General features: G+C 44.7%; 1 protein-coding gene across 1 annotated transcript in view; it reads left to right on the top strand.

The window, feature by feature from the left end:
- Positions 1 to 4,950: 4,950 nt before the first annotated feature.
- The window catches only part of xirp2a (xin actin binding repeat containing 2a), a 97,189-nt gene continuing 80,985 nt past the window's right edge, over positions 4,951 to 21,154 (top strand). Inside the window, exon 1 of the mRNA XM_078403779.1 lies at positions 4,951 to 5,358. Coding sequence (XP_078259905.1) covers positions 5,143 to 5,358 — 216 coding nt within the window. The 5' untranslated portion in view covers positions 4,951 to 5,142. The remainder of the gene's footprint in view (positions 5,359 to 21,154) is intronic.

The raw sequence follows: 21,154 nt of genomic DNA, 5'->3' as shown, positions 1-21,154 counted from the left end.
AGCATCTCGGGAGTACTGCAGTAAATAGCTTGTAGTTGCTGAGTAGGAAAATAACTGCAGATGCTGGTACAAATCGAAGGTATCACAAAATGCTGGAGTAACTCAGCAGGTTAGGCAGCATCTTTCATGTTCTTGTTCTATACCTATATGAAACTTTGCGAGTCTTCAAGGTACAACAGAAGTCTTTATTACAGTAACTCAATGCTGACAGCAAGACAACTAAAATGGCAGCAACTACGCGATCTGACTGCACACTCCACGTTGTGTACAGCCAAGATAACTATGTACAAAACATCTCCCTTTGTCATGTGCAGCGCTACCTGCTGCATGGGAAGAGCAACGGATCCTCCCACCCCACACAGTCCACCAAACATCACACTCCCCCTTTCCAGATTTAACGTCTCTATTCCTGAATGAGTCGCCTTGGGGGAGTACCACGATTGCAATGTGTCGATCAACGAGGGACCACAGGCAGATCAGCGGGGAGTTCGTCTGGTGGAACTTCCTCAAGCCAGGGGAGGGGCAAATCAGGCACTCCAGTATCCACACGATTCAGCACCGGGGTGTCCGACTGCTTGGTTCTGGCCAGGCCCTGCGCAGTCTTCACTGGAGGAACATGGCTTCCTAATTTGTCATCATGCAGTCGGCAATGTCCTTGTCCGTGGACGGTGTACATTTAGGTTCCAATGTGAGCCATGATCCTGCCAGCGCACCATTTGTTTTGCTTGGTCGTATAATTGTGGTAATGTACGTAGTCGCCAATGTCGAATTTGGACTTGTTCGACTTCGTTGGCTGAGTCCGCACCGTGTTAGAGTTACGGATCGGGTTCAAAACTGATAGGGGAGAGCGCACTTGACGTCCGAGCATCATCTCCGCTGGCGTTCGACCGGTGGTGCTGTTTGGAACGGTTAGATACTGCTGTAAGAAATCGCGCAATGCAAATTGTTTTGATTTCTTTTCAATTTCTACAGCACGTTTCATGGCTTGCTTGAAAACGTTGATGAGCCGCTCTGCCTCACCATTTGAGGGTGGATGAAAAGGTGCTGATGTCAGATGCACGTTTGAGTGATGTTTGCACCAGTCACTAAACATTTGCGAGGCAAATTGTGGTCCATTGTCGCTTACAATTGTTAAGGGCAATCCCCAAATGGTGAACAAATCGTCGAGTGTAGAAGTGGTTGTTTCGGTGGTTGGATATTTATTCATTTGGATAACATGTGGCCATTTCGAATGGGCGTCCATGACGACCAGCCACAATGGCGTCCACTCTTTCTTCCGATGGCTTCAGACCACTTGCCGAGATCACATGTCCGAGATAAGTGACCTGTTTTTGGAAGAATGTGCACTTGTCCATGCGCAACTTCATGCCGTAGTTGTTCAGTGCCGTGAGGACCTATCTTAGGTTCTGCAGGTGTTCTTCCTCTGTCCGGCCGGTAACAATTATGTCATCCAGGTAGGCACTTCGTACGGAATCCCAGCAACCAGATTGTCGACCAGTTTCAGGAAGATGGCCGGCGCCGGTGCCGGTCCAAATAGCAATCGGTTGTATCTGAACAGTCCCTTGTGCGTGTTGATCATGAGCAGGTTTTCTGTCTCGTCATCCAGATCCACTTGGAGATACACATCAGACATGTCCAATTTGGAGAAGTACTGTCCTCCTTGCAGCTTGACGAACAGCTCATCCACTCTTGGTATGGGGTGTTGATCAATGTGCAATTGAGGGTTTACATTCACTTTGTAGTCGCCACAGATGCGCACCTTGCCGCAAGGTTTCTGAACGACAACTATGGGTGTGGCCCATTCTGAATGGTCCACATGGGTGATAATTCCCATTTCTTCAAGACGGCAGAGTTCCTTGTCGACGGCATCCATCTGACTGATCGGAACTGGTCTTGGTTTGAAGAAAGGGAGAGAGGGAATGGGTGACGTTTTGGGTCGAGACCCTTCTTCAGTCTGATGAAGGGTCTCGACCCAAAACGTCACCCATTCCCTCTCTCCTAGATGTTGCCTGACCTGCTGAGGTACTCCAGCATTTTGTGATACCTGTAGTTACTGAGTGTACTGTGTAATACAAGTTTAATCTCTGGTGAATTTTGGCAAAATCTCCATGAATCTAATCTCTGCTTCGCTTTAATTGAGATTAATTTGCCTTAAGACAGATCACATGTGAAAACAGCAAAAAACACATTGGTAATAAATATCCTTTTGCAGTTAGCTAGTTTCTGTATCTTGGAAGTGAGCCAAGAGTTAAATAATATTTCAACTAATATTGCCTTTCACCCCTCTGGATCTTGTCTGACTGTATCTCGATGTTTTATACAATTTGAGAGGGGAAAGGTTTAATAGGAACCTGATGGGTAACTTTTTCCACATGGAGGGTGGTGTATGGAATGAGCTGCCAGAGGAGGTAGTTGAGGCAGGTACTATAACAACATGTAAAATACATTTGGACAGATACGTGGAAAGGAAAGGTTAGAGGAATATGGGCGAAATGCAGGCAGATAGGACCGGTGTAGATGGGACATCTTGAGTGGCATGGGCCAGTTGGTCTGAAGGGCCTGTTTCCACACTGTTTGACTATAGTTCCAATTGGTTACTATGAAACAATTCAAGAACCAGACTTGTTGCGTTAAAAAAAAATATCTCAAGAACAAAGTTAATTGCTGATTCACTTTTTTTTTGTAAACGACTATTAAAAAAAGTTACAGTGTTTGGGGTGGCACAGTGGCGCAGCAGTAGATTTGCTGCCTAACAGCGCCAGAGGCCCGGTTTGAATTCTGACTACGGGGGTTGTCTTTACAGAGTTTGTACGTTAGTGTGCGTTTTCTCTGGGTGCTCCAGTTTCCTCTCACACTCCAAAGATGTACAGGTTTGTAGGTTAATTGGCTTCGGTGAAAAAAATTGTAAATTGTCCCTAGTGTGTAAGATAGTGTTAGTGTACGGGGTGATCGCTGGTCAGCACGGACTCGGTAGGCCGAAAGGCCTGTTTCCGTGCTATATCTCTAAAGTAAAAAGTAAAGTATACAGAATTGAAATATAATTAATTTTTCATATTACTATTGATATTGGTTTGGTGACTGATGAGTTGGCTAATTCTGGACAACTAAGCAACACATTTTTAAACCAAGTTTCCAAGGAGTTGCGATATATGTAGGAGGGTTTTGAAGAGCTCTCTGCAAGCTCTGCAGACATCTGAAGCATGCAGACATCAGCTCTTTGCTTTCCCCTGAGGTCTTTTAAATAATGCATTGGTCTAAGAGGGATATTGGAGATTTTGTATCCTGCAGCTATCTGTTATCAGATGTGTGTCAGGCAGCATGCTGGGTGTTCATTAGTGTAATGAGTCTTTGGAAATAGATTTATTCACTTCACAAATACCAGACTGTTGAACCAGATATTGCTACAACATCAACAAAAGAAGCATTGGTAAGAAAATAAAAGCAGTGTTTAACCATAGATTTACATTGAGTATTACAGTTATTGTTTACAGTCAAATTAGATAAACTCGGCATTGTATATTACAGCTTTTAAATTTGTGTGTTCAGAACTTTGCTGAATGTGTGAAAAATCATGTATTCATTATAAAAAGATCATATTTATATAGCATAATGTTGCCTCTGAAATACAGCAAAGAAGTCTATTATTGAATAGCTAAAGAATATAATAAAAGGTTTATTTTGTGGTATCTTTATTAAAAATTATATTTATAGCGGTGGAGCTGCTGCCTCACAGTGCCAGGGACCCGGGTTCGATCCTGACTGAGGGTGCTGTCTGTACGGAACATCTCCACCTCTATATTTCTCTATCGCTATACGACCGCATGGGTTTTCACTGGGTGTTCCGGTTTCCTCCCACACCCCTAAAATTGTAGGTTAATTCGCTTCGGTAAATTGCCCCGAGTGTATAGGATACGAAACTTGGATATCGTAGAACTATTGTACGAGTGATTGCCGGTATGGACTCGGTGAGCCGAAGGGCCTGTTTCCACGCTGTATCTAAAAGCTAAGCTAATGCAAAACAAACTCTTCTGAGACAGATATTCCTCTCCCAGGGTTATTTGTTGAGCTGGCAAAATGAGGAGTAGTGACGTGTGGAATCATTCATCGATTGACACTGGGCTGAATAAGCTGCAGATGCATAACAATTTTCTTGTACCACAACTGTTTTGTATTTGGAGAACACCTTTTTTCCCCGTTTTCATTCAATTGGATTGGTACATGGCAACACATTACTCAAAGTGCACGTTCCAGACGCAGCAATGACTTGGCAAGGGACTGTGTGTATACCTGATCTGTCTTTTCTTTGTAACTTAATGCACAGAGAGAAAAGCTCTGCATTTATTGTAAATTCTAAAAGGTTGCAGAATTTTTCAGACCTGGGAAGGTGAGAGGTGCCAATCTGTAAAGCAACTAGTGGTTTATTTATTAAGTGTTATTTTTAAATGGACTAAAGCCAGGGCAAGGCTGCGCCCATTTCCCCGAGCATTTACTTGACATAAAATTGGTTTCCAAGCAGTATTGTTACGTGGCATTATTCCATACAAGGAAGTGGTGGGACTCACTCTCTTCCTGATCTGGTTTCCCGTTAACAGGGAGTTTTCTCTGTGCTCTTGAAGCAAAAGAAGGAAAAATTATTTGAGAGTGACGACGTTCACATGACAGGGAATTCAAACTCGGGTCATGTTTCTGCGCAGTTGTGGTTTAACGATGAATGAGATATATTTTATAAACACATATTTCTCCAATGAGGTTTCAATTGTCTGCCAAATGTTTTAACATTTTTTTAAATCTTCTGATTTGTAGAAAGCTCAGGGCCTGGCAGAGGGCCAAATGAAAAAGGGTTCACTGAGCCCAGTGAACAAGAGGTGGGAGTCTTGTGACCCAATTGCATCGTTCTCAAGGAATGTTCACAGCAGCGAGACTTCACATCAGCCTCCTTCCAGAGAACCGTAGTTCCCACTGAGCAAGTAGCTTTCGATAGAAGGCTTCTAGGCAGGGACGGAAGGGCTTTCTACATCAACGAACAGTACCTACCAGCCTCTGCCTCCATCCCTACTGTGTAACACGAGTGCCAGGCTTGAAGTCTGTGTGGTAACGTTACCGAGGACATCCTCACTGACTGAACCCATTACTTCTACAAGAATGGAAAGTGATCTGGAAAGCAGAATGACATTCAGCGAAACACAGAGAAACAACATTTTAGTTTCACACATAAACACACAAGAAACCGAATCAGCCTACACTGAAGTTGTTAAGGAAGACTTACAAGCTGCTCGGAGGATTGAGAGATTTTCTATCCCACTGGGCGACTTAAAAATGTTATTTGAGAAGACGGAAACTCCAAAGAATAGCCTGAAGGTAATATTCTTTGTACTGCATTATTTTCTTAAAGGCAAATGGGCAATACTTAAGATGTAGTTTCTGGTTTACAAAAAAAAGACAAAGTGCTGGGGTAACTCAGCGGGCCAGGCAGTGTCTCTGGAGAACATGGATAGATGATGTTTCAGGTCGGGACCCTTCTTCAGATAATGGTCTCAGTTCTCCATGTTCTCCTGAGATGTTACTTGACTCACCGAGTTATTCCAGCACTTTGGATAATACTTAAGCGTGTCATTTCAGGATTTATTTGTAAAATAGAAGAAGCAGGCAGGAATACAAAATGAAAATCTAAACCTGGCAGGTGCTGGAAATCTGAAAAGGAAACAGAACATTTTGGAAAGACTCAGCCGGTCACATAGCATCTGTGCAAAGAGAGGGAATTATGTCCATGTCTGTCAGAACTAACGAGAATTAATAAACTTGCTTCATTTTAATTAAGGTCTATAAATCTAGTAAAAATTAATATTTAGCAATATCCCGATTCAAGAGATTTTCAACTGATGTGTCTCAGTAATGATGTTCAGTTACTGCAGGTGTATCCAAATTCTTCCATGGACACCAAGACAAATGTTATGTTTTTAAATGTTTACTGGTAAAGTAATGTTACTAATTTCTTTGATCTGGTTAGTAAGAGATTTCAAAACAGACTCCATTGCCAGAGTGAGGTCATGCGCAAACTGGGGGAACAACACCTCATATTCCGCTTGGGTAGTTTATAACCCAACGGTATGAACACTGAGTTCTCCAATTCTGGATAACCACTTAACCCCCCCCCCCCCCCCCCCCCCCCCCCCCCCCCCACCCAAATGGATGATTCAGTTGCCTGATAACAGCTGGGAAGAAACTGTCCCTGAATCTGGAGGTGTGCGATTTCACACTTCTATACCTTTTTCTGAGAGAGGGGAGAAGAGGGAGTGGCCAGAGTGCAACTTGTCCTTAATTATGCTGCTGGCCTTGCCGAGGCAGCATGTGGTATAAATGCAGTCGATGGAAGGGAGGTTGTTTAGTATGATGGTCTGGGCTGCATCCACAATTTGCTGCATTTTTTGTGGTCTTGGATGGAGCTTTCCCCAAACCAAGCTGTGTTGCATCCCGATAAAATGCTATCCACGGCGCTTCTGTAGAAATTGGTGAGAGTTGTGGGGACATGCTGGAATTCATAAGCCCTCTGAGGAAGTAGAGACATCGGAGTGCTTTCTTGGTCGTTGTTTCAGTATGGGATAAGAACTTGTACCACATGTGCATTTCCTACAGGCAGGATTTACTAATGTGAGCCTGTGTCGTACAGCATGGAAACAGGCCCTTTGGCCCAACTTGCTGACACCGACCAACATGCCCCATCTACGCTAGTCCCATCTGCTAATATTTGGCCCATATCCCTGTAAACATGTCCTATCCATGTACCTATCCAAATGTTTCTTAAGCATTGTGATCGTACCTGCCTCAACTATCTCCTCTGGCAGCTCGTTCCAAATACCTACCACCCTTTGAGTAAATAGTTGCCCCTCAGGTTCCTATTAAATCTCCACCACTTCCCCCCCCCCCCCCCCCCCCCCCATCATCTTAAACCTATGTCCTCTGGTTCTTAAATCCATTACTCTGGGTAAGACTCTGTGCGTTTACCCTATCTATCCCCCTCATGATCTTATACAGCTCTGTGAGGTCGCCCCTCATCCTACTGCTCTCCAAGTATAAAGCTCAACCTCTCCCTATAATTCTGGCCTGGAGTCCTGGAATGATACGTTTTAGCTTCTTCAACCAACGCGGTACAAAATAGTGTAAGACAGACACAAGACCTGCAGATGCTGGAATCTAGTGCAGAGCACAAAGAGCTTGAGTAACTTATCGGGCCAGGCAGCAACTCTGGAGATCGTGGATAGGCGACATTTCCAGTCGACCCTTCTTCAGACTGATTGTCGTGGGGGAGAGAAGGCTGGATGAGAGGTGGGGGTAGGCCTTGCAAGTGATAAGTAGATAAAACTGAGAGGGGTTTTTAATTGGAAAAATAGCGCAAGCTACTTTGTGGACTGGAAAGGTTTAGATTGATATGGGGCAAACATGGGCAAATGGGACTAGCTTAGATCGCGCATGTTGGTCAGTATGGAGGAGTTAGGCTGAAGGGGCTATTTCCATGCTGTATGATTATGACTATGACCTTGATAGATGAATAAGGAGGTCCAACACTTTTATTATTATTTGTTTACTAGACCAAGTGGACCCGTTGGGCCCAAAACACTCCTGCATTGGTGCAGCACCCTCTCCTTTCCTACTCCCCCCTCCCTCCCACCCCCCTCCCCTCTCCCCCCTCACTCCCTCCCCCCCTCGCCCCTTCCCCTACCCTCCCATCCCCCTCCCTCCCTCCCTTCCCCTCCTCCATCCCCTTCTCTCCCCCCCTCTCCCTCCCTCTCCGCCCTCCCCCCTAGGGTTTTCTCCTGCATTGGTGCAACACCCCCTCTTCCCCACTCCCCACTCCCCCACGCCCCATCCCCTCTCCCCCACACTCCTCCCACTTCCCTCCCCCTCTCTCCCCCTCCACCCCCTCCCCTCTCCCCCGCCTCCACCCCTCATTCCACCACCTCCCCCTACCCCCCCACCCTCCCCCTCCCTCCCTTCCCCTATCTCCCACCCAGCTCCCCGCGGGTTGCCTCTCCTGCATTGGTGCAGCACCCTCTCCTCCCTCCCTCCCTCCCCCCTCCCCCCCTCCCCTCGCCTCCCCCTTCCCCTCCTCTCCTCACCTCCCCTTCCCCCCCTCCCTCTCTCTCTCCCTCTCCCCCTCCCCCCTAGGGTTGCCTCTCATGCATTGGTGCAGCACCATCTCCTCCCCCGCTCCCCTCTCCCTTCCCCCTCCTCCCTCCCTTCTCCCCTCCTTCCTCCCCATTCCTCCCCTCCTCCACCCCCCTCCCACCCCCACCCCCACCCTCCCCCTCTCCCTCCCCCCTCTCCCCCTCCCTCTCACCCTCTCTCTCCCCTCCCCCTCTGCCACCCCTCCCCCTCCCCCTGTCCCCCCTCCCCCTAATGTTGCCTCTCCTGCATTGGTGCAACACTCCTCCCCCCCTCCCTCCCCCCTTCTCCCCTCCCCTTTCTCCCCTCCCCTTTCTCCCCTCCCCATTTCTCCCCTCCCCCTCCCCCCCTCCCTCTTCCCACCCCTCCCTCCCCCTTCCTCCCCTCCCCCCTCCCCGTCTACACATGGACAAAGGAGGTCTGTAATGATGGTGGAGTACTCATTCAGGTTGGCTGCCAAGTCCCTGAATCAGTCCAAGTCCCTGAATCAGTCCAAGTCCCTGAATCAGTCCAAGTCCCTGAATCAGTCCAAGTCCCTGAATCAGTCCAACCACTCAAGGCAGTAGAGAAATATCTCATCTGTTTCCTCAAACCTGCCCTGTACAGCCTTCTGAAGCTGATGCTCCTGCTTCAGTTTCTGTTGTAAGCAGGGAGTAGAGGCTCAGCCAGGGGATCAGATTTACCAAAGTGCGGGCAGCAGATGGAGTGCCTTTAGTAGTCATGCAGCAGTGGTCGAGAGTATTTGGACCTCTGGTGAGACAAGAGTTATGCTCAGTATTTTGGTAGATAGAGGGGCTCCTTTTAGCCCTTCCCATTCCCTGCTTGAGCTCTTTACTGCTTGTTTTGTTTCCTCCAAAAGCCTTGACTGATTTGCACATGCTTCCTTTTTCTTTTTGATTAAATTTCATGTTCAGAAGTCAAAGGAGTAGAATAAGGACATCCAGCCCATTGAGTATACTCCGCTATTCAATCACGGCTGATCTATCTTTCCCTCTCAATCCCATTCTCCTGCCTTCTCCACATAGCCGCTGACACACTCTCTGGTAATCCAAGGTTCCCTTAATGTGCCATCCTTGTCCTTCCTCCTCACTGGAACATGCCGGTTTTGAACTCTGATCAGCTGGAACTCGGGTGTGTGGACTTAGCAAATAACAACTGCTCTCCCTAGTTCCTGCCTAATATGGTTGTCCTTGCCTTGATGAGTTGCTGCAGCACATATCAGAATGGTTCATGCTGCAACCTGGCACGCTGGCCGTCATCAGTCAGGGACTTGAGTAGTAGAGAAGTTGGGCCATTAACATTACTGCGGTACAGCACATTGGAGAGGCTGCACTTGGAGTATTGCGTTAAGTTTTGGTCACTCTGCTATTGGAAGGGGCCATTCCCCTGCTTCTTGTGTTGTTTGAAGATAAGACACTGCTGAGTAACAAATATGCCAGAATTGACCAAGATAATATATTTTCTTCCCAGGCCTCTTGTGAAACACTTGGCTTTCTTCGGCAATCCTTAGTTATATCGTCACAATGACTAAACTTGTCCTTTTGCTATGTTTATTTAACTGAATGTTACCTCCCTAGCGGCTGTGGTGAGATTGAACTCAGTGTCTCCTTGGTGTTTTGCCCTGGGTTTAGATCATTTCCGATTGAGACTCACTGGAACTCATGAATATTTTTTTTTTCACTTGCATTTTCTAAGCGTTTTTAACACATTGAAGCAGTTCAAAGGGTAGGAAGAGTCTCTCCCCCCTCCCCTCACTTTCCCCTGCCCCAATCTACCCCAAACCGCACACGTGTCTCCCACCCTTCCAGTCAGTCTGCTCTTTTCCCTTCCTCTGACACAGGCAAGTGAGATTTTGGTGGAATTGTGGTAAGAAAAAGAATTAAGATGTAGGCTTTATCTGACAGTCCTATGTCTCTTCTATGGTCAAATCCAGGGACCCAATGCATGAGACTATAGTCTCTGTTTGTTTAGCCCCAGGATTCCTTTTGCAATTTAGTTACTAAAGTTACAACCTTGTGAAGAAGCCTAGAGAGGAGGAAATGTACGTAATTTCACCGATGCCTGATATACCTGCAGACATGGGATATTCATCAAATTGAGTATAGGCGGCATGAACTCATGATGCAGCTGTATAAGACTTGGGTTAGACCACGTTTGGAGTATTGCATGCAGTTCTGGTCGCCCCATTACAGAAAATGCTTGGAGGCTGTAGAGAGGCTGCAGAATGTTGCCTGGATTAGAGGGTTTCAGCTATGAGGAGAGGTTGGACAGACTTGGATTGTTATTTCTGGATTGGAGGTTGAGCGGAGACCTGATACAAGTATATAAAATGATGAGAGGCATCGATAAGGTAGACAGTCAGAACTATTTTCCCTGGGCATGTATGTCAAAGACCAGATGAAATAGCTTTAAGATGAAAGGGGGCAAAGTTTAAAGGAGATATGCGGGGCAGGTTTTTTGCACAGAGTATGGTGGGTGCCTGGAATGCACTGCCAGGGGTGGTGGTGGAGGCAGATATAATGGTGGCGTTTAAAAGTCTATAGATAGGCACATGGGTATGCAAGGAATGGATCATGTGCAGGCAGAGGAGATTAGTTTAACATGGCCTCATGTTCGGCACAGACATTGTGGGCCGAAGGGCCTGTTGTGGAGCTGTACTGTTCTATGTTCCATGTTCACCTCAGCGGTATTCACATAGCACCAATGTCGTAAATGGTTAAAGTGGTATAATGACATTGGTGCAGATGACATTTTAATGCAAAGTGCAGAATCTTTCTTGGACTCTTAAAGCACAATTTGTAATAAAAATTATTTTGGAAAAGAGAATGGGCTTTACACACCTGGAGTCAGAATAAATGTTTTGGATATTTATTCTAATACCCTGAATGCCCAGGGTTTAGGTAAGTGAATTTAAAAAAACACGTTTTTTGCTTTGATGAGTCAATATAATTTCCTCTGCATCTTAAAATAAAATTGATTCCACGGGGAAGTACATCGGTCCAAATGTCCAATAGTAAATGGGACTAGCCCAGAATGCCGACTTGGTCAGCATGGACAAGGTGGGCCGAAGGGCCTGTTTCCCTGCTGTATAGCGCTATGACTCTATAACAGTCAGACAATGTTAACTCTCAACAGGAATTACTGAAATGCACAAACTTTATTTGCTGCCCAGCACAAGTCCGATGGTAAATGATGGTTGTCGAAATGGAATTTGGTTTTGAAATCTAAGGGCAACATCTCAGATCATTGAATAACTTGAAAACTTGAAGGGCAACTAATTTCTCAATTATTATTCTTGACCTATGATAGTCGGTATTTTATTTTATGATCAGTGCTCTGCTGGCTTTTATTGTTGTTGTGCAGCAAAACTCTCTGGAAAAGAAGGCATAAATGTGTGTGAGTTTCATTGCATCTTAGCCCAGTGTTTCCCAGGGGGAGAATCAGAAACCTTTCCTGCGTTTAATCATTCAACATCCACAGTAGCATTTGAATTGCCAAGGTCAACAGTTTTTAATGCGCCCATTTTAATGCTACTTAACCTTTTCGTAAAATGGAGAAAATTAGCCAGTAGAATTTTTTTTAATAGATATACCAAACTTGTTTTTTGTTGTTTACTGGGTTTTACAGTGTACTATGTTTACATATCTGTTGTCCTGCCACAAGTAAGAATTTCAGTGTTCCGTTTCAGGACATATGACAATAAAACACTCTTGACTCCCCCTCTTGAAAATGTATTTATTATACTTAGTTTAGCTTTTAGTTTAGTTTAGAGATACAGTGCGGAAACAGGCCCTTCGGCCCACCGAGTCCGTACCGACCAGCGATCACCCCATACACTAGAACTACTAGCACTATCCTACACACGAGGGATATCTTACAATTTTACTGAAGCCTGTACGTCTTTGGAGTGTGGGAGGAAACCGGAACACCCAGAGAAAACATATGCGGTCACGGGAGGAACTACGTACAGACAGCACCCATAGTCAGGATTGTACCCGGGTCTCTGGCACTGTAAGGCAGCAACTCCACCCGCTGTGCCACCGTGCCACCCTGGATTTATTTGTGTATTTATGTGTATTGCCAGTGTATTTATTGCAATTCTTTCTTAATATTATTATATTAATATTATATTATTATTATTCTTATACTTAATTCCTGGAAGTTTTAATACAAAAAGATAACATTTGCTTAGATTTTTTCATTCAGACTAGTTTGAGAGGTTGCCTTTTGGCAAAGTTATCAAGTAACAGAGCAGCAATGCAGTCTGGGAATATTGAAACATCTGGCTTCAGTTAAATAGTCAGCTGACTACCTACGTGATCTGGGTAGAAAAGCTGGTCGAGGGTAGTGTAAGTTTTCACAGCCCAGAAGCAGTATGTCAACTCCACTCCTCCTGGTCCCACAAAGAAAGTCCGGCTAACTTTATTTTAGTCTCTTTGAGCTAAGTTTTGATTTTCCAGTGGGTTACAGAGAGGGTAGGTTTATTCACTCAGAGGGCGGTGGGAATATGGAATGAGCTGCCAGAAGAGGTAGTTAAGACCAGTACCATAATAACATTTAAAAGATTTTTGGACAGGCACATGGATAGAAAAGGTTTGGGAGGATATGCGCCAAACATGGGTAGGTAGGACAAGCATAGATGGGGCACCTTGGATTGGTTGGGCCGAAGGACCTGTTTCCATACTGTATGACTCTGATTCCATGAGGCTGACAGGAAATCCTCTGGGCTTCCCATCCAGGTGGACAAATAAACTCCTAAAGTTTAGTTTAGTTTAGAGATACAGCGTGAAAACGGGCCCTTCGGCCTACCAAATCCACACCAACCATCGATCCCCATACACTAGTTCTATCCTACACACTAGGGACAATTTACAGAATCCAATTAACCTACAATCCTGCATGTCAATGGAATGTGTGAGGAAACCAGAGCACCCGGAGGAAACCCATGTGATCACAGGGAGAATGTGCAAACTTTGTACAGGCAGCACCCCTAGTCAGGATTGAATCCGGGTCGCCGGCGCTGTGAGGTACCAACTCTACCACTGTGCCACCACCATGTCTACGCCAAATAAAATCCTCTGTTTTTGCTGTGAAAAGTAAGGAAAAAAAGGTTGCAAAGCCAGCAAGATAATGGAGTGATTTTAGGATGTGGTTAATATTGTTCTCTCTGTGAAACTCTTATGCAGCATGCAATGAATCCAGGACCATTTTAACTACCATAAATGTCTAAACGCAAATTTAATTTTGGATTAATGTAGTAGCTCTTCTGCTGTGCGAGATAATATCTGGCAAGCCAGATATACATTGACATTTTATAGGTCACGGTTTTAAACACAAACTCATTTGTTCATTAGTACTGCAAGGAAATAAATCCATTTGCAGGAAATTGGGGAAAAAATAAAATAATAGAAATGTATCACTTGACAAATATTTGGATATTCAACTAAGGTCTGTTTTGGCATGAAATGTACACTTCATTCCTTTGGAATATAAAGAACCCAACTTTGGCCAATGCTAATAATTTACTCACATTCACTGATAGATGTGTGTAATCTTTGTTTGCATATTAAGTCTTTCATAACCTTCTAGCAGTTAGCTCAACACTGTTGATAGGTTTAGGTTCATTATTGACACGTCTATTGAGGTAAGTCAAAAACTTTGTTTTGCATGCTATCCAATCAGATCAGGTAACATTTTAGTCAGCCATGATTGAATGGTGGAACAGACTCGAGGGGCCAAATGGCCTAATTCTGTTCCTGTGTCTTATGGTCTCATGGTCTTTTGGAATCTTGGATAGTCATATGGATATGCAGGCAATAGAGGGATATGGATTACGTGCAGGCAGATAAGAGTTCATAAATTCATAAGTTAAAGGAGCAGAATTAGTCTATTCGGCCCATCAAGTTACTCTGCCTTTTAATCATGGCTGATCTATATTTCTCTCTCAACCCCATTGTCCTGTTTTGTCCCCATAACCTCTGACACCATTACTAATTAGAATCTTTCAATCTCGGCCTTTAAAATATCGAATGACGGTCTCCACTGCCGTCTGTGGCAATGAATTCCACAGATTCACCACCTTCTGGCAAAATAAATTCCTCCTCATCTCCTTTCTAAATGTAGTTGGTCATAGCATCATGTTCAGCACAGACATTGTGGACCGAAGGGCCTGTTCTGGTGCTCTACTGTTCTGTGGTCTGCGTTCTTGGTGCCTCTGGGTGGACATGATCCACAGGGTAATATGGAGAGCAGCTCTGTCCAGCGGAGGAGGCAGTTGAAGAAGTCTCTAGCATAGACTTTCCCTGTGACAGACACGGGAGACTCCTCTAGGGTTACCGGAGTCTGATTTCTCGACGTGGTTCATGATCGTGGCATGTCTGAGGTCGCCGTGTACATCGTCCACTACCCAGATGTAGACAGTGAAATGGGGAGTTGGTTATTGACATTCTTCACTGCCTGACGTGAGAACTTCAGCAGGACCACCATGTATTCTTTAGACTTTAGAGATACACCGTGGAAACAGGCCCTTCGTCCCTCTGAGACCAGCGATCACCCATACACTAGTATTAACCTACACTAGGGACAATTAACAATCTTTACCAAAGCCAGTTAACTGCCTACAAACCTGTACATCTTTGGAGTGTGGAAGGAAACCGGAGCACCCAGAGAAAACCCACATGGTCACAGGGAGAACGTACAAACCCTGTACAGACAAGCACCCATAGTCAGGATTGAACCCGGGTCTCTGGTGCTGTGAGGCAGCAACTCTACCGCTGTGCCACTGTGCAGCCCAAACCTTTTTTTAACCTTTTGCCGATAAACTCCCTATAATTACTCTGCAGGACCTAGAGTCATAGAGTCAGACAACAGGGAAGTAGGCCTCTGGAGATGTTTGTAATTTATGTTTTTGATCCAGGCTTGACCTTTTGGACATGAGCGGCAGCAAGGCTGGTCCCAATAGGTTGCTGTGGGACAGAGTCCAGGACACGTACTTCAAGTACGGTCATGGCTGAGGAGGTCTTTGAAACATTTCTTCTAACAGGTGTTGGCAGCCTCTTATAAGTAGTTCATAAGCTCATGTCATAGCAGCAGAATTAGGCCATTCGGCCCATCGAGTCTACTCCTCCATTCAATCATGGCTGATCTACCTTCCGCTCTCAACCCCATTCTCCTGCCTTCATAATCTTTGAAGCCCTTCCTAATCAAGAATCTGTCAATCTCTGCCTTAATGGCCTAATGACGGCCTCCACAGCCTTCTGTGGCAATGAATTCCACAGATTTGCAACCCTCTGACTAAAGAAATTGCCCCTCATCTTTCTAAAGGTAGGTCCTTTTATTCTGAGGCTGTGCCCTCTAGTACTCGACTCTCCCACTTGTGGAAACATCCTCTGCACATCCACTTTATCCAGGCCTTTCACTATTTGGAAACACGCTCGCTGACCTTTAACGAACCCAGTCCATTCAATCGCTTCTCATAAGGAGCTGCCGGAGGAGGTAGTTGAGGCAGGTACTATTACAAACCTAGTCATGGACATGGGTAGGATAGGTTTAGAGGGATATGGGCCAAACATGGGCAGGTTGGACTAGTGTAGATGAGGCATGTTGGTTGGCATGGGCAAGTTGGGCCGAAGGGCCTGTTTCCACACTTTATGACTATGAATCTAACTGAGAAGTTCCAGTTGTAAACTGAAGCAGCCATTGTTCTGCTTCACCCCCAGCTGATCAATGTCATTCTGTGACCCAAGTCTATGCTCCTCACTATTACCAACACCATCGGTTTTCATATCATCGGCAAGGGAACGATTCAGATGGCAGAAGACTGTAATGTTGATGAGGTGGGAATGTAACTTAGACAGAGACATGGATAGGAAAGGTTTCACGCCCTTCTCTCCATAAACTTATTCAATTCCTTGGAGCGCAGGAGGCTGAGGGGTGATCTTTTTCGAGGTGTTCAAAATCATGAAGGGAATAAATAGGTTGAAACACATATTCTTTAACCCAGAATAGGAGAATCAAGAACTATAGGACATAGGTTTAAGGTGAAAGGGGAAAAATTTAATAGAAACCTGAGGGGCAACTTTTTCACACAGAGGGTGGTGGGTATATGGAACGAGCTGCCAGAGGAGGTAGTTGAGGCAGGTACTTAACAATCACACCATTTAAAAGGCATTTAGACAGGCACATGGGTAGGACAGGTTTAGAGGGATATAGACCAAATGCGGGAAAATGGAACTAGTGTAGATGGGGCATCTTTTCAGCATAGATGAGTTGGGTCTAAGGGCCTGTTTCACCGATTCTGTGACTAATTTGTTACCGTTTAAGTTACAGAGTGAAAGAAATGTGAGTGGCAGAGAGATGTTTGGTTCCTGCATTGTGAATTAACATAAACATTCTGATGAAACACAACATATTTTTATTACAAAGAGAAACTGGTTCTCCTTCAAATTACCTGGAACAGAATGTTTCATCGATAATAGCATTCACAAGCGGCAGTATTTTAGTACTCAAGTACCTTCCCTTTCAACAGGGCAGAGTGTCCTTGGAACCGAGTCTGTTGTTTGAATGTAGAGCTTATATTCGGGTAAACAATCAATGTTTAAGCCATCCATTATTCTAAATGGTAGCAAGCAGTCACATTAAGTACTCTGTAAATGTAATAGACAGTGCAAATAAACCACTTGTGTACAGATAAACTCTATGCAAAGAGGTTTCCAACAAACTGCCTGAACTTTGGTCAAACTTACTGGCCCACAAATAATAGCTCTGTACAACATAATGGCTATATTTTCGTTCCGGAATACTTAATACAATGTATTCAGGGTCGTGAAAGCTATTAAGCTTCGTTATTTTTCAGTGTACAGAGTATTTCAAAGTAACGTGCCAATTATTCCAAAAAGTTGCATTACTTTCATAATCAACCCGTTTTGGAAATTTGTTTACTGCCATCAGCCCTTGCTTGACATCTGCATGGGGCTGCAGAATTGATGCATTTCTTTCAGTTGAAAATATAGTTATAAAGTCAAACAGGGTGGAAACAGGCCCTTTGGCACAACGTGTCCATGCCGACCAATATGCCCCATCTACACTAGCCCCACCTGCCTGTGTTTGGCCCATATCCCTCAAAACCTGTCCTATCCTTGTACCTAACCAAATATTTCTTAAACGTTGCGATAGTACCTGCCTCAACTACCTCCTCTGGTAGCTCGTTCCATACACCTACCACCCTTTGTATAAAAAAAGTTACCGCTCAGGTTCCTATCTTTCCCTACTCACAAGCCTATGTTACCCCTCTGGTTCTCAATTTCCCTACTCTTGGCAAAAGACTGCATTTACCCAATCCATTCCTCTCATGATTTTGTCTGATAACTTCTAATAAGTTGCTCGGCCAAATACTATCAACTTATTTGTTTATTTCTAGTTATGTTTTTGCATTAATGTATTTGTTTGCAGTCTTCTTTTTTTTAGAATTTTATATGTAATTTCTGTCTTTGTTTCTCATGTGTGTGCGTGTGATGCTGTTGCAAGGAGAATTTTCATTGTACCTCACCGTACTTGTGCGTGTGACACTACACTTGTGTGTCTACTGTGTACTTTGCTTGGGCACACAAACCTGATTTAGTTTTTAATAAATACTCTGCTCTTCACATGGCTTACATGGCCATGTTTAAAATTCTTATCAGAATATAGTTTCACAGTTTTTCAGCTAATGAAAATTTCAGGTAATGAATAATGAAAGGCTGGATGGAATGGATGTGGAGAGGATGTTTCCACTAGTGGGAGAGTCGAGGGCCAGACCACAACCTCAGAAAAAAAAGATGTACCTTGAGAAAGGAGATGAGGAGGAATGTCTTTTGCCAGAGGTTCCTGTCATGTCTTGAACCCTTAGAATTCATTGCCACAAACGGCCGTGGAGGCAAAGCTTGAGAGCTTCTTGATTAGTAAGGATGTCACAGGTTACAGGGAGAAGGCAGGAGAATGGAGTTCAGAGGGAAAAATAGATCAGCCATGATTGAATGGCGGAGTAGACTCAATGGGCAGAATGGCCTAATTCTGCATCTGTCTTATGGTCTTATGGTATCATTTATTATTGAACAGAAGTGTGCAAGGAAGTATAATTATTATAGGATAATAATTTAAATTCTATCTAGAATACACTAACTTTTCTACAATTACAAAGGAAAGCACTTTCATTCACATATAATATTTTGCAACTTCAGAATGCTTCTACATATCTCAAAACCAACACATTGAGGAGCAGTCTCTGTTATGTAGGAAACATTTATCCCCACTCTTTGCAATCCGTCTGCCAACCAATTTTCTATCCATGTCAGTACCCTATCCCCAATACCATGTGGTCTAATTTTGCCCACTAATCTCCTATGTGGGACCTTGTCGAAGGCTTTCTGAAAGTTAAGGTACACCACATCCACCAGCTCTCCCCTGTCCATTTTCCTAGTTACATCCTCAAAAAATTCCGGAAGATTAGTCAAGCATGATTTCCCCTTCGTAAATCCATGCGGACTCGGAACGATCCTGTTACTACTATCCAAATGCTCCGCAATTTCGTCTTTTATAATTGACTCCAGCATCTTCCCCACCACTGATGTCAGACTCACTGATCTATAATTTCCTGTTTTCTCTCTACCTCCTTTCTTAAAAAATGGGATAGCATTAGCTACCCTCCAATCCACAGGAACTGATCCTGAATCTATAGAACATTGGAAAATGATCACCAATGCGTCCATGATTTCTAGAGCCACCAGAGTGGTAGAGTTGCTGCCTTACAACATCAGAGATCCAAGTTTGATCCTGATCTTGTGTGCTGTCTGTGCAGAGTTTGTATGTTCTCCCTGTGACTGCATGGGTTTTCTCTGGGAGCTCCAGTTTCTTCCCCCATCCCAAAGACGTGTGGATTTGTAGGTTAATTGGCTTCTGTAAATTGGCCCGAGTGAGTTGGATAGAACAAGTGTTGGGGGTGATCGCTGGGCGGTGTGGACTCGGAGGGCTGTAGGGGCTGTATCCGTGCTGTATCTCTAAACTGGACTCTAAACTAAACTAAGATGAGTCAACATTTCTCTTCTGACCCCTCCCTAAAATCTGTCCGTCTCTTCTGCTTTTGTTTGGAGTAACTTTGTTAGCTGGCTGGAGTTCATAGTGGACAAAGGAAACTAATGTAAACAAGGGATATTGAAAAATATTTCTACTAATACTCATTTGCAAAAGACGTGCGGACACCAATTAATGCATTTTCCATTTCAACAGAGCTGGCCAGAAAGTCAACGGCTTTTACCAACAATTGGCATAAATAAAGACATAACCCTGTAAAATGTGCTTCTCTCTCTCAATATTTTAGATAAAATATTGAATCTGCATAAAATCCTAACACATAAAAACTTTAGAGATACAGCGTGGAAACAGGCCCTGCAGCCTAGTGTGTCCAAGCCAACCAGTGATCCCAGTACACTAACACGATCCTACACACTAACAACAATTTTACCTAAGCCAATTAACCCACAAACCTGTGCGTCTTTGAAGTGTGGGAGGAAACCGGAGCGCTCGGAGAAATCCCATGCTGTCACAGGGAGAACGTGCAAACTCCATACAGACAGCACCTGTAATCAGGATCAACCCCAAGTCTCTGGCACTGTGAGGCAGCAACTCTACTACTGCACCACCGTGCTGCCGTTCAGCAAATTGAATTGAACGTAATGGGCCAATTGGGAAAATATAAAAGTCCTCATTGTGGCCAAATATTGATAAAAGCCGACAGGGGAAACGGGAATGTTACTTGGTAGCATTTTATTTGCCAGTTTAAATCGAGCGCAAAAGTAATTGAGCTCATGAGGTAGAGATGTGTCGTTGCCAGAGATTGCCCCTGTTTATGGCTCATAGCCCGTGATGGTGTTGGGGATCTGCCACGGTCGCCTGGCATCCACTTGACTGAGTTGAACCACCAACTTCGTTTGGATTCCCCACTGGCATCCCGATAGCTTTGTGTATGTGTCCTTGTTGTACTGTGCGGAGTCATCTTTCTTGACTTTCTCTGGCCTTTAGCGCAGAGTGTATCTCCGTACTCATGCAAGGGTCTGCTGAAGATAGACTCTACATGTCTCCCTCATCTAAATGATTCCAACATATTGTGAATAAAATCTTCAATTACTTTGGGTTCTTAAATGTTTCTTATATTTTTAACAAGTTCTTCAAAGTTTCTATTTCTTCGCGAGCACAAAGGACAGTCAGTTCTTGAAGTTGACGTGTTGAATGCAGGAGAAATGGGCAGGAGTAAAGACCTGAGCGACTTTGACAAGGGCCAAATTGTTATGGCCAGATGACTGGGTCAGAGCATCTGTGAAAAGGCAAGGCTTGTGCGGTGCTCCGGGTCACAGTGGTGAGTACCTACCGACAGTGGTCCGAGGAGGGACCGGTGACAGGGTGTTGGACGCCCAAGGCTCATCGATGCGCAAGGGCAGTGATGGTACCAAGATGCACAGTGGGAAGACGACAAGCCAGTGGAGAGAGTGTGATGCTCTGGGCAATGTTTTGCTGGGAAACCCTGGGTCTGGCCATTCATGTGGACTTCAATTTGACACACGTCACCTACCTAAACATCGTTGCAGACCAGGTACACCCCTTCATGGCAATGGTATTCCCTGATGGCAGTGGCCTCTTTCAGCAGGATAATGCGCCCTGCCACACTGCACACATTGTTCGGGAATGGTTTGAGGAACATGATGAAGTGTTCACGGTGTTGCCCTGGCCACCAAATTCTCCAGATCTCAATCCGATTGAGCATCTGTGGGATGTGCTGAATGGACAGGTCCGATCCACGGCGGCTCCACCTCACAACTTACAGGACGAAGAATCTGCTGCTAATGTTTTGGTGCCAGATACCACACTTTCAGGGTTCTTGTAGAGTCCATGCCTGATGTGAGAACTTCAGCAAGACCACCTTGTAGAGTCATGTGGTCAGATCTATGGATATGAAAGGTTTAGA

The sequence above is a fragment of the Rhinoraja longicauda genome, chromosome 8 (assembly GCF_053455715.1).
Source record: "Rhinoraja longicauda isolate Sanriku21f chromosome 8, sRhiLon1.1, whole genome shotgun sequence".
NCBI lineage: Eukaryota > Metazoa > Chordata > Chondrichthyes > Rajiformes > Arhynchobatidae > Rhinoraja > Rhinoraja longicauda.
The sequence above is the reverse complement of the archived record's forward strand: the minus strand, read 5'-3'. Positions and strand labels throughout refer to the sequence as shown.